Raw genomic sequence first — 13,797 nt, forward strand, 5'->3', positions numbered from 1 at the left:
ATCCGGCTGCAGGGAAGAGCGTATCTGTAGTGGAAAAGGCAGAAAGCTAAAAAAGCTCCATCTTACCCTCAGAGGACACAAGGATGGCCTAACCCTCCGTAGAGATCCACATGAGGAAATAAAGCCAAAAGTGCGGTAGAAGATTTATTTCCTTGACAAATGACTAATGCAATGAGCTGATTCAGGCTTCAGTCAGAAGTCCTGCAGCGCTCCTATGATTGTCTGCAAACACAGTGTTTAGTTATTCAGCCTTATCCAAACTGCTTACACTCCTCTGTCTGCTGTGAATATCAACTTACAGGCAACTCCTAGAAGGCCACATAAATCATAACATCTGACCAATGTCAGATCAAATATTGAAGAACCTGCAAGTAAATTTGCACAACAAGATTCTGCAATGACTTGTGTGCCAAGAAAGCATTCTGTGATTACTATGCTGAACACGCACTTTCCCCTGCAAAGGAGGCAGTCTCTGCTCCTCCTAACAGTATCATAGTATCATAATATCAGTCAGGGTTGGAAGGGACCACAAGGATCATCTAGTTCCAACCCCCCTGCCATGGCCAGGGACACCCCACACTACATCAGGCTGGACAGAGCCTCATCCAGCCTGGTCTTAAACACCTCCAGGGATGGGGCCTCAACCACCTCCCTGGACAACCCATTCCAGGGCTTCACCACTCTCATGGTGAAGAACTTCCTCCTCACTTCCACCCTGAATCTCCCCACCTCCAGCTTCATTCCATTCCCCCTAGTCCTATCACTACCTGAGATCCTGAGAAGTCCTTCCCCAGCCTTCCTGTAGGCCCCCTTCAGATACTGGAAGGCGACAATTAGGTCACCTCGGAGCCTTCTCTTCTGCAGACTGAACAGCCCCAACTCCTTCAGTCTGTCCTCATAGGAGAGGTGCTCCAGCCCTCTGATCATCCTCGTGGCCCTTCTCTGGACACGTTCCAGCACCTCCACATCCCTCTTGTAATAGGGGCTCCAGAACTGGACACAGTACTCCAGGTGGGGTCTCACCAGGGCTGAGTAGAGGGGGAGGATCACCTCCCTTGACCTGCTGGCCACACTTCTCCTGATGCAGCCCAGGATCTCATTGGCTTTGCGGGCTGCAAGTGCACACTGAGAGCTCATGTTGAGCTTTTTGTCCACCAGCACCCCCAAGTCTCTCTCCTCAGGGCTGCTTTCCAGCCAGTCACTGCCCAGCCTGGATTTGTGCCTGGGATTGCCTCAATCCAGATGCAGGACCCTGCACTTGCTTTTATTGAACCTCATGAGGTTGGCTTGTGCCCACCTCTCCAGCCTGTCAAGGTCCCTCTGGATGGCCTCCCTTCCCTCCAGCGTGTCTGCTGCACCACACAGCTTGGTGTCATCAGCAAACTTGCTGAGGGTGCACTCAATGCCACTGTCCATGTCACCATCAAAACAGAGGAAGGCAATGATTATTCTCAGTTACATGAACCTAGCTTGCCTTTGTCTTTTTTTTAAGGAAAAAAAAAGACTCATATCCTAGCAGTTATAATTCACATACTTAAAATCAATTACAATGTCTGAATGCTGCTGGGTCAAGGACTATGAGCTTTGTACACTGCTGAGCATCGTGAAACTAGGAACCAGGTGAGAGCTGTATGTAACAAGTAATAGTTTTGACAAATGTTCAGCCCACGTACTTATGACAGAATTGATCCAATGTATCTGCCACACTGGAAAACAAAGGACATGTCCAAGTATCCATCTCTATGACTACCAACCACAGTGTTCAAAAATGTTCTTAACAGCTGAATATAATCATTTTTGTAGCCAATGTTAACACAACTTTGGATGGCTAACATCTCACATGCCCATAAAGGCCCAGTTGGAACTGAAGCTGGCCACCTCTGTCAAAGACAATAAAAAGCATTTTTACAAATAAATTAACACTAAAAAGAAGGGCAAGAAGAACTTCCACTCCTTATTGGACCTGGAGGGGAACCCAGTGACCGAAGATGAGGAAAAGGCTGAGGTCCTGAATACCTTCTTTGCCTCAATTTTTAACAGCAAGGCAGGAGTTCAGGACGAGTGGCCTCCGGAGCTGGGCGATGGGGTCGGGGAGCAGTGTAGTGCCCCGGTAATCCATGAGGAATTAGTTTGGGACCTGCTGAGCCACTTGGACACTCACAAGTCCATGGGACCAGATGGGATCCATCCTAGGGTGCTAAGAGAGTTGGCAGATAAGCTAGCCAAGCCTCTCTCCATCATTTTCCTCCAGTCCTGGCTCACTGGAGAGGTCCCAGGTGACTGGAAACTGGCCAATGTGGTCCCCATCCACAAGAAGGGTCGGATGGAGGAACCTGGAAACTACAGGCCGGTCAGCCTGACCTCAGTGCTAGGCAAGATTATGGAGCAGATCATCTTGAGTGCAATCACACAGCACACCTGCAGGATGGCCAAGAGATCAGGCTCAGCCAACATGGATTTAGGAAGGGCAGGTCCTGCCTCTCCAACCTGATCTCCTTCTATGATCAGGTGACCCGTCTGGTGGATGTGGGGAGGCCTGTGGGTGTGGTCTACCTGGACTTCAGCAAGGCCTCTGACACTGTCCCCCACAGCAAACTGTTGGCTAAGCTGTCAGCCCATGGCTTGGACCACTACACTCTGTGCTGGGTTAGGAACTGGCTGGAGGGCTGAGCCCAGAGAGTGGTGGTGAATGGTGCCACATCCAGCTGGAGGCCAGTCACCAATGACGTCCCCCAGGGATCAGTACTGGGCCCCATCCTCTTTAACATCCTCATTGATAATCTGGATGAGGGGGTTGAGTCAGTCATCAGCAAGTTTGCAGATGACACCAAGTTAGGAGCAGATGTTAGTCAGTTAGAGGGTGGAAAGGCTCTGCAGAGGGACCTCAACCGACTGGACAGATGGGCAGAGTCCAATGGGATGGCTTTCAACAAGTCCAAGTGCCGAGTGCTGCACTTTGGCTACGGCAACCCCATGCAGGGCTATAGGCTGGGGTCGGAGTGGCTGGAGAGTTCCCAGAGAGAGACCTGGGGGTGCTGATCGACAGCCATCTAAACATGAGCCAGCAGTGTGCCCAGGTGGCCAAGAAGGCCAACAGCATCCTGGCCTGCATTAGGAATAGTGTGGCCAGCAGGAGCAGGGAAGTCATTGTGCCCCTGTACTCTGCTTTGGTTAGGCCGCACCTTGAGTACTGTGTCCAGTCCTGGGCCCCTCAGTTCAAGAAGGACATCGAGACACTTGAAAGTGTCCAGAGAAGGGCAACAAGGCTGGTGAGAGGCCTTGAACACAAGCCCTATGAGGAGAGGCTGAGGGAGCTGGGATTGTTTAGCCTGGAGAAGAGGAGGCTCAGGGGTGACCACATTGCCCTCTAGAACTACCTGAAAGGTGGTTGTAGCCAGGAAGGGGTTGGTCTCTTCTCCCAGGCAACCAGCACCAGAACAAGGGGACACAGTCTCAAGCTGCACCAGGGGAAGTTTAGACTCGAGGTGAGGAGAAAGTTCTTCACCGAGCGAGTCGTTCATCATTGGAGTGGGCTGCCCAGGGAGGTGGTGGAGTCACCGTCCCTGGAGGTGTTCAAGAGGGGATTGGACATGGCACTTGGTGCCATGGTCTAGTCATGAGGTCTGGTGACAGGTTGGACTCGATGATCCTCGAGGTCTCTTCCAACCTTAGTTATACTGTGATACTGTGATAAACATATTGGAAAACTTGAACTTTTAATCTCATTTCCTTGCCCTGCCTCCTGTATCACATGACAAAAGCTGTATCACTCTGCAGCAAACAGTAGTCCTGCAGGTTGAAGATGCCCACTGAAAGTAAAACAAAATAGTTGTTTACAAAATTTTGGGTGTCCTTGAAACAAATTTATGTGATCTCCATCAGGTCATTTTGGTTTCACTCTCAAGAAGTTGTGGCCACAGAGCCCCTGTATTTTTTAACTCTCTTGCCATAACCTAGTCTTTTGACTGCCTGTAAATTACTAAAGCAAACAGAAGGCCTTTGGAGGCATGTGCAGGCTTATCTCCTACATCAGAAACAAATCACAGATGTCTGAGATGGAAAAGACCTATGAAGCCATCACATCCAACCTCCCTAGCAAACACACCATACAGTCCCCAGACAAAGGATGTGTCTGTCATGAACCAGATGCAACATGCAGCCACAGCCAGGTCAAGGAGATACCAAAGAGGGTGAATGTGTAGCCACAGCATAACTGGCTGCTGCTCTCTGGACAGAAAGTCTGTGTCCCACCAAGCAGGTTAGAGGAAGAAATGGCAAGCACCATGCCAACCCACCGTTAATGTACTAGGCAATGGGCTGAAGACAAAGCAAGCTAATACTCCAGTAGCATCCTGCCTTCTCACCAGTTGGGAAAAGCCATGTCAGTAAATAATCTCAAACCTTACTTCATAACAAAATATGACTCTTTCCACCAAGATTTAAGTGGAAGCAGATTAAGAAGCACCACCCATTCCCAGGTCAGAACATCAAATGTTAAAACAATACAGACTTTCCAGCCAACTATTTAATGATAATAGGACAAAGTAGCTGTACATTCCAGATAACTGAAAACCCATTTTGCCATGGAGCCTACATAAAATTTCCCCCAAAGTTAAAAACTGATGGCTAAAAGAGCCATTTTAAAAGACATGATCAAAAGGACAAAATATTTGAAATTAATATCAGAATTGTAAAAGTCCTCAGTTTCCTGAGTATGAACTTAGGCCAGGTAGTATCACAGTGTCACAGTATAACTAAGGTTGGAAGAGACGTGGAGGATCATCGAGTCCAACCTATCAACACAGATCTCATGACTAGACCATGGCACCAAGTGCCACGTCCAATCTCCTCTTGAACGTCTCCAGGGACAGTGACTCCACCTCCTCCCTGGGCAGCCCGTTCCAATGACGAACGACTCGCTCGGTGAAGAACTTTCTCCTCACCTCGAGTCTAAACCTCCCCTGGCGCAGCTTGAGACTAGTAAAACTTAAAGAGATGGGATGAGGGACTGGAACCTGAGTCAAAGATTTTTTTACTATTCTCATAAGAAAAAAAAATAAATAGTAATTTACACATCAGCTCACAGATCAAGTTCTACTTGGAACAGAACAGTAACAATTTACCTTTTTCCACCAAAACGATCAAGTTTTATCTCTTGCTTTGTAACTTATGTTCATTATACCAAACATATCAGTGCAAAAAGATAGCACTTTTTCCATGGCAACTATGCACAGCTGTGACAGAACCTTCTGAAACACACTATTTGTTTTCATTTGTGATTTTATTTGAAAACCCAAAAAGCTCAGAGTGTTGAAGAACATGGCTCAGCTGTGTCATGATGATTATTTTTAACAACTGAAGTTGAGCAAACCCAAAATGGAAGAAAAAGAAACATTAATAATCTGTTTACCTTAACAATACATGCAGTGGACAGGGAAAAGAATATGCAAAGTGTGTCCATTATTCATTCAAGTCGAAGCAGGGAAATAAAAATGCACCATTATTTATTTTATTCCCTTTTCCTGCCGTAGGGCAGAAAGTACTTGCTTTAAAGGAATACACTAAATCAGATGGTAGATGTTATTAGGCTGTAAGCAGAGTTGGCTCTACCTTGTTAGACTTCCTAAGGTGGACCAAAACATACCTTCTTCTTCATAATTTTTAAACATTTTTGCAGAAGTGCATGAGTAAAAGAAGCAATAACAAGTCCACAGCAATATAAAATCTGATCTCAATGCCCCTACAACCTTAGTATTGTATGTCTCATTTAAATTGAAAGAATTTCTAAGGAACACACTTGTTGCTACACTATGTTTTAGAAAGAAGAAGAAATCAGCAGAGCTAGTCAAAGATAATGTAACACCCACTTAAAAAAGGAATTACATCATTATGTCTGGGATTAGTGCTTCGGTGCACTGAAGCAGTGGGTCTGGCCAATAAATTAAGACAAATAAGGTACCCCCCCACCCTTAATATCAATTTTTGCCTTTCCTGGTATAAACTGCAAAAACAAATGCATTCTAATAAAAGGTTTGCACTCTTGCAAGTTCATCCCTCCCTTTGCAATTGAAATTATTATGCTACTATAGGTTATACTCCCAAACAACAGCACAGGGGCTGCTACTGTTAGAGGCACACATTCAAAGGAAGCAGATAATGTGAGCATCCATGATTGAAGTTAGTGTGCTGTACAGTAAAAACAACACATGAATTCATTCTTCCAAGCCTTGGAAAAACCTTGATATCCCTAATATATTTTTTTACTTGAAATCCAAATAAACAAAGTAAGGAGGAGAAACCTTTGACCCTTTAAAGCATTTTTACTTAATCAGCAATTTCAATGAGCAAGAGAAAATAAATTCATATCATCAGCTACAGTTATGTTTCCTAACAATGCTGTACTTCGAATACAGGCTGCCACAAATTGGCAGTGCCTTGCTGTTCAGAAGCAAATCTGTGCTCACTTTCTGACTCTCCAGCTTCTGGGAATATGAAACAGGATAGCTTTCCTTGCATGCATTATACTTTATCTAGAAACTGAGAGCTCAACATAAATTACATTCAGCCAGATTCAGCAGTGCTCTGAGGGTTACTTGTGATACAATGCACCATGCTTACATATGAGGAAGAGGAAGGTAGGCTTCCCTTGAGCTCTGTTGATTAGCCCTCCAGGCAAAGCAGAAACTCCTTTACTACCAAAAGTTAAAATGAACTCAGGAAGACTGATGTGCAAAGCCTCTAAATGACTTCTGCTTAGGCCTCCTATTCTGTTTCCCATCAGTGACCTGCTTCAAGAGGAAAGCTACAGGGAATGCCAAAAAGCAAAGCACAATGATGGGAAAGCATCTGGATGGAAGGAAACAGATCTCTCTCTAGCATACTGATATATGTCCAAGTTTTTCTCTGTGAACCTGTGGAAACACCTCTGGTCACCATGTCACCTACCCCATCCTGCCCAAAGCAATCCTTTCACACAATCCCAAACAGTGAGAAATGAGACATGGCTAGTATTAAGTTCACAGTGCTCCCATTCCTGAGGGAGGCATATGTTTCCTAAGTACTGTCAGTCACTTAAAACACAGAGCTGGGACAAGCCTGAGGAAAACATCCACAGCTGTGAAAACACAGGTTTGCCAAAGAGCTTTCTAACTATCACAGCTGCTTAAACTTATTTCCTCTTCCTGTCCTTGCCTTCAAAATCCGGAGGTTTGATACTGTCACTTTGCATTGGCTGCCACCTTGTGGCACGGGCTATCAAATATAACCAGAGCGGTCCCTTGCACCTCAGCCCTCCAATGACATGCCCTGGAGTACTTGTATCTTTTCTGCAGCTAATACCTGAGCCTCTCTGCACATGCCCACACGTTCCCAGTCCTACTACTGCATGAAGCTCAGGACTAAGGAACAACTGGCAAGCGTGACAGCACATCACAACTTCTAAGCTGTTGTTAAAAGTTCTGCAAAAAAAGCAATCAGGAAGCCCATGAAAATTAAATCCTTTGGACTAGGGTTCCTGAGATTTTCTGAATTCTTCCACAGTTCTTTTCAGAGATAGTAGGCTTGTCCCAAAGATAGTAGGTTTGTCTCCTTGTCCCAAAAGAGGCAGCATTCGCAAATCTTTTTGAAAAGCAAAGACTAATTTAATTAAAGCAATTTCATACGTATGACTACAGAATCATTCAATTATTTTGGTTGCAAAAGGCCTCTAATATCGTGTCCAACCATCAATTAAACACCACCATGGCCATTAAACGATATCCCTAAGTGTCATGTCCACATGTTTCTTGAACAGTGACTACAACATGTCCCTGGGCAACCTATTCCAATGCCTGATGACATCTTATGTGAATAAATTTTTCCTAATATCCAATCTTAAACTCAGCCATATCACAGAATAAGAAGAAAGCAGGCATCTCTCTCTCATAGAGTGAAAGAAAAAAGAAGAACTAACACATTTGTTTTAAACTGCACTCCTGAATTCTTTACCTCACAGTTATCAGTGTAAAATAACGAAATTATAGCAGCTGCTGCTGCATATGTAATATTCTAGTAAAAGCCCCAGTTTTCCTGAGCATTATTTCTGAGCAAGGCAAAAGGAGAAGGGAAAAGATTCTAATGCATACTGGCTACCAGGAAGCTCCAGTGCTGCTCGTGGCTCATGAGTACAGTAAGTTTTTGCCTTGGTAATGGCTGCAAAGGAGAGCAGTGCCATGTATGCAAGCAACGGCAATACCTGGACAACAGGGATGCAGAAAGGGATATAGACACTGGCAGACAGAGAGCACTCACCTTGGTCTGCAGCTGAGGGGATGTCCACTGGCAGCTCACAGTTTCTGCTCCTTCCCTCTGAAGCATGCACTGCAAGGCAGCACCCACTGCACCATGGACTCCCACCAGCAGCACCCTTTTCCCACCTGTACAACACAAAGCAAGTCATTTGGCCACCCTCAGCTGCAAAGGCACTACCATCAGGCTCTGCTGGGCTGCAGAGATGGAGTTCCTATGTGAGGGCCTCCGTTTACCAGGCCACCCACTATCAAAGCCCTCCATAAGAGCCAGCAAAGTATCTGGCAACAGGATGGTGTCATGTGCCTGCACCACCTCAGCAGCTGTGGCATTACAGGCAACTCTTTCAGAGGCACAAATAACACAAACCACAAGTTTTAAGTTGTTTACTGTTGCCTCCTTAATTGTAGTAAGCAAATACTGCTCTATTGGTTTTCTGGTATTTTATTTGCACAAATCTTTTCATTCACATTTGTTACCAAGTACATTTGTCCTGTCTACAGTTCTGTTACAGAAATCATTATCTCAACAATAAGAATAGTGATTCTATTAAGAATAGATAAGAGAGACTAATTCTGAAGTGCTGTCTTAAACAGTATCTTCACTGGCTGTAAAGCCACTCATTTAAAACTGCCACTTAAAAGTTAGCATTTACACAATACAACACAAAACAAACTGTTCACATCAATCAAAATTGTCAAGTGAAATCCCTAGGCGTTGTTTATATTCCTGGTTTTGAAGATTCAGATGTCTTGAGAGGCTTCAGTGAGATTAAATCTATTGATAGCAAGTAATCCCTCCCTAATCTCCAAAATCTGTAGGTCTGAGACCTATTTCTGCACAAAGTACATTCAGATCTCACTGAAGCTCCTCATTAGCAGGAGACAACTATATATTTATGTCAGATGGGAAAGCCACAAACCAGAAAACACAAGGTGAGATTATATTTGTCCTTCACTCAGTACTAAAACTGAGAAAATTAGCTAGGCTAAAATGAATGTAATAATTACAACAGAAGATCTCACCTAAACCTTCAAGAAGCTTCATCACAGCACTTGCTGCAGGAGGAACTAGACAATCAGAGTCATCGCCACGTACTAAGCGTCCTAGGTTTACATCAGATAACCTGCAGTGGAAAAACACGGCAATTTTTTTTAAGCAGTTTGTTTAACACAAAACCTCACTTAACACATGGCTAAGAGCTAATCCCAAGAGTCAACATGTCTCATGAAAGCAAATCCTTTAACAGTCACGGAATATGGCTAATTTGTATCATCATCTCACATCCCAGTTAGACAAACTGAGCCTCAGGAGAAGCCAGGAATGGGATCTGTGAGTTAGCACAAGTAACATGAGCTCACAGGCTGCTCTTCACTCATTGCAGTAGGCTACCCACAGCTCACTGGCTGACACCTCAGCGACTGCAGTGGAACCAGACCAGCACTGCCAGAAGCAAGCTGTGCCTTAGGCAATACAGCCTTTTGGGTTCATAGTGGCTTGCTGGGTAGAATTCAGGTCGAGGGAGGTGATCCTCCCCCTCTACTCAGCCCTGGTGAGACCCCACCTGGAGTACTGTGTCCAGTTCTGGAGCCCCTATTACAAGAGGGATGTGGAGGTGCTGGAACGTGTCCAGAGAAGGGCCACGAGGATGATCAGAGGGCTGGAGCACCTCTCCTATGAGGACAGACTGAAGGAGTTGGGGCTGTACAGTCTGCAGAAGAGAAGGCTCTGAGGTGACCTAATTGTCGCCTTCCAGTATCTGAAGGGGGCCTACAGGAAGGCTGGGGAAGGACTTCTCAGGATATCAGGTAGTGATAGGACTAGGGGGAATGGAATGAAGCTGGAGGTGGGGAGATTCAGGCTGGATGTGAGGAGGAGGTTCTTCACCATGAGAGTGGTGAAACCCTGGAATGGGTTGTCCAGGGAGGTGGTCGAGGCCCCGTCCCTGGGGGTGTTTAAGAGCAGGCTGGATGAGGCTCTGTCCAGCCTGATCTAGTGTGGGGTGTCCCTGCCCATGGCAGGGGGGTTGGAACTAGATGATCCTTGTGGTCCCTTCCAACCCTGAATGAAACTATGAAACTATGAAACTATGTTTCCACACTGCTCTGTGTTCTTGCTCATACAGAAGGACACTCTGAATTTTCCATTCTCTGGCAATCTCCGGTGCTCCAGATAATGAAAAGTTATCACAGTATAACTAAGGTTGGAAGAGACCTCAAGGATCACTGAGTCCAACCTATAAACACAGACCTCATGACTAGACCATGGCACCAAGTGCCACATCCAATCTCCTTCTGAACACCTCCAGGGATGGTGACTCCACCACCTCCCTGGGCAGCCCATTCCAATGACGAACAACTTGCTCGGTGAAGAACTTTCTCCTCACCTCGAGTCTAAACCTCCCCTGGCGCAGCTTGAGACTGTGTCCCCTTGTTCTGGTGCTGGTTGCCTGGGAGAAGAGACCAACCCCTTCCTGGCTACAACCACCTTTCAGGTAGTTGTAGAGGGCAATGAGGTCACCCCTGAGCCTTCTCTTCTCCAGGCTAAACCATCCCAGCTCCCTCAACCTCTCCTCATAGGGCTTGTGCTCAAGGCCTCTCTCCAGCCTTGTTGCCCTTCTCTGGACATGTTCAAGTGTCTCAATGTCTGTCTTGAGCTGAGGGTCCCAGAACTGGACACAGGACTCAAGGTGCGGCCTAACCAATGCAGAGTACAGGAGCACAATGACTTCCCTGCTCCTGCTGGCCACACTATTCCTAAGGTAACTAATTGGCATGACTTCCAGTTGTTTGGTTTTTTTTTTCCTGCCGTGAAAAACTGGAGAGTGGAGAGGAAAACAAATAAATAAATAAAAGAATAAATAAAATGTGTAGCAGTCTGCAGCTGAGAAGGCTGCAAAAGCAGCAAAGTGGTAACCCAAACACCTAAATTTTGTCAGTGACCTCTCCAGAGAGTAGTGCAGCTCAAGACTGCTTGAAAAGATGCACCAACAGGTCCAGATCATTATAGCCTACTCTCTCTCTGCAAGAGAGTGCTGTGAGGAAGCTAACACCTTCTTTGCAACTTTCCCATAATTCATTTTTGTGAGAGTTTTGGGATTTGTGTTCAGTATTTTGTTACCAACAATTGTATTACTGAAGCACTGGATGACCTTAAGCATTATCAGCAAATCAGAAGCTTCATGTTTTATTTCTGCAAAATGACCACATTCTTAATATATAGCATATATAAATTAAAAAGATAAGGATCAAAATGTCTTCACCAAAAGATTTCTCACTGATTTAGTAGTGTCGTTTGTTACTGCTCAATGGCACAGCTAGGCACAGTGCCTGAGGAATACAGGAATGAAAACCATAATTTGATTTTACAGAGCCATCAGCTCTGCATCTGCTATTATTTCTCACTGCTTCACTTACCCATCCACATCCTTCTCGGGTTTCACAGCATTGAGTACCTTGCTACTGTACAAGTTTTCTGGGAGGTCAAGGGCGAGGCCCTGCACATTAGGATCCTCATTCAATCTCAAAATTTCACCAATAACCTAGGAAGTTAATAAAAGCATTCAAGATCAGAACAGGCAGAGGAAAAATAAGGATCTAATCAGGAGATAAAAATGTCTCTTTTAAAATTACCTTATGGTCACCTTTTCTTCCTTCACATATTACTGCAACTTCTAAGTGAAAATCTAATCACCCATTTCCCCTGCTTTACATTTCCATGGCTTACCAAATTAAGCCACTCTGACTCCATTCTAAACGTTGTGCTCAGCCAACACACTGTGTGGCATTATGGGTTTTTTTTGAACCAAGGCAATTCCAACCCCAATTTGAGTTAATGTGAATCAGTTCCAAGTAATAAGGAATGTCAGCAATAAATACAAGTTTGTTATGAAAGTGAAAAAGGAAGAGTCCTACAGGTACTGCCATTACCTCATCCTTGCTGCTGCCTTCAGGGAGACAGATATGAATAACACGTAGACCAACCTGACAAGAGAAAATATTTATAATTACCAAAGGCAAGTAGCTCACAATGAGCAACAAGAATATCAGCTAAAGCTTACCTCTTTGGCAAAGTTCTTGTTTGTTTCTTGAATCAAATTGTCATTATGTGCCTTGGGGAACAAAACAAAAGCTAGGTTTTAAAACAATAAATTTACATTGAAAAAAGCGAGTGCACCAATACACAGGTCTAAGCAATAAACATAATGAGGACACCTAGGTCTATAAGCATTCCAACAAATAACAAAGCTAGAATTCTAAGAAAGAAGGCCATCCAGTATTCTAACAACAATACTAAGAATTCAATATCCAGAACTAGAAACTTTTAACCAACAGATCAGTGAGGATTCAACCCTCAAAAATGTTAGTGGCCTCATAATAAAATGACTAAAGCATTTCTTCCAGCTATGTTATCGTATATAAAACCTGCCTTCCAACCCAGACAAGAAGACTGACATAAATAATTTTAAAAGGATTTGTTACAATTCCATCAACACATTCTGCATAGCTTTTTTTCCAAAAGATGCAGTGCCAATGACTTCCTGACAGAGTTGAACCACTCACTTCATGGTTAGATGCCAGTGCCGGCTTTGACCGTGACTTTGACCATCACTAGCATCATCCAAAATTATTCTGACTCAAGCCTATAACAAACTGGCTGGAAAGTAGCCCTGAGGAGAGAGACTTGGGGGTGCTGGTGGACAAAAAGCTCAACATGAGCTCTCAATGTGCACTTGCAGACCGCAAAGCCAATCAGATCCTGGGCTGCATCAGGAGAAGTGTGGCCAGCAGGTCAAGGGAGGTGATCCTCCCCCTCTACTCAGCCCTGGTGAGACCCCACCTGGAGTACTGTGTCCAGTTCTGGAGCCCCTATTACAAGAGGGATGTGGAGGTGCTGGAACGTGTCCAGAGAAGGGCCACATGGATGATTAGAGGGCTGGAGCACCTCTCCTATGAGGACAGACTGAAGGAGTTGGGACTGTTCAGTCTGCAGAAGAGAAGGCTCCGAGGAGACCTAATTGTCGCCTTCCAGTATCTGAAGGGGGCCTACAGGAAGGCTGGGGAAGGACTTCTCAAGATCTCAGGTAGTGATAGGACTAGGGGGAATGGAATGAAGCTGGAGGTGGGGAGATTCAGGCTAGATGTGAGGAGGAGGTTCTTCACCATGAGAGTGGTGAAACCCTGGAATGGGTTGTCCAGGGAGGTGGTCGAGGCCCCGTCCCTGGGGGTGTTTAAGAGCAGGCTGGATGAGGCTCTGGCCAGCCTGATCTAGTGTGGGGTGTCCCTGCCCGTGGCAGGGGGGTTGGAACTAGATGATCCTTGTGGTCCCTTCCAACCCTAAAAAAAAAAAAATAAAAATTTACCAAGGCACTAATCTCAAATGGTTCAAGACTGCTGACAATGAAAAAAAGAGGCTGGACAGATGGGCAGAATCCAACGGCATGAGACTTAACACATCCAAGTGCCGGGTTCTGCACATTGGCCACAACAACCCCATGCAGTGCTACAGGCT

The 13,797-nt window shown here is 45.2% G+C and overlaps 1 protein-coding gene across 2 annotated transcripts in view; it reads right to left on the reverse strand.

Moving 5' to 3' along the window:
• MTHFD1L (methylenetetrahydrofolate dehydrogenase (NADP+ dependent) 1 like) overlaps positions 1–13,797 on the reverse strand; it is a 166,616-nt gene that overhangs the window by 146,409 nt on the left and 6,410 nt on the right. For both annotated transcript variants that reach the window (XM_068151920.1, XM_068151930.1), the window contains exons 3-7: positions 12,347–12,397; positions 12,216–12,269; positions 11,703–11,827; positions 9,312–9,412; positions 8,290–8,414 (exon numbers count right to left, since the gene is read on the reverse strand). In XM_068151920.1, the coding sequence (XP_068008021.1) occupies positions 8,290–8,414; positions 9,312–9,412; positions 11,703–11,827; positions 12,216–12,269; positions 12,347–12,397 (456 nt within the window). The remainder of the gene's footprint in view (positions 1–8,289; positions 8,415–9,311; positions 9,413–11,702; positions 11,828–12,215; positions 12,270–12,346; positions 12,398–13,797) is intronic.

The sequence above is a fragment of the Melanerpes formicivorus genome, unplaced genomic scaffold, assembly GCF_026170545.1.
Source record: "Melanerpes formicivorus ecotype bairdi unplaced genomic scaffold, bMelFor1.0.p_v2 SCAF_2, whole genome shotgun sequence".
Lineage (NCBI taxonomy): Eukaryota > Metazoa > Chordata > Aves > Piciformes > Picidae > Melanerpes > Melanerpes formicivorus.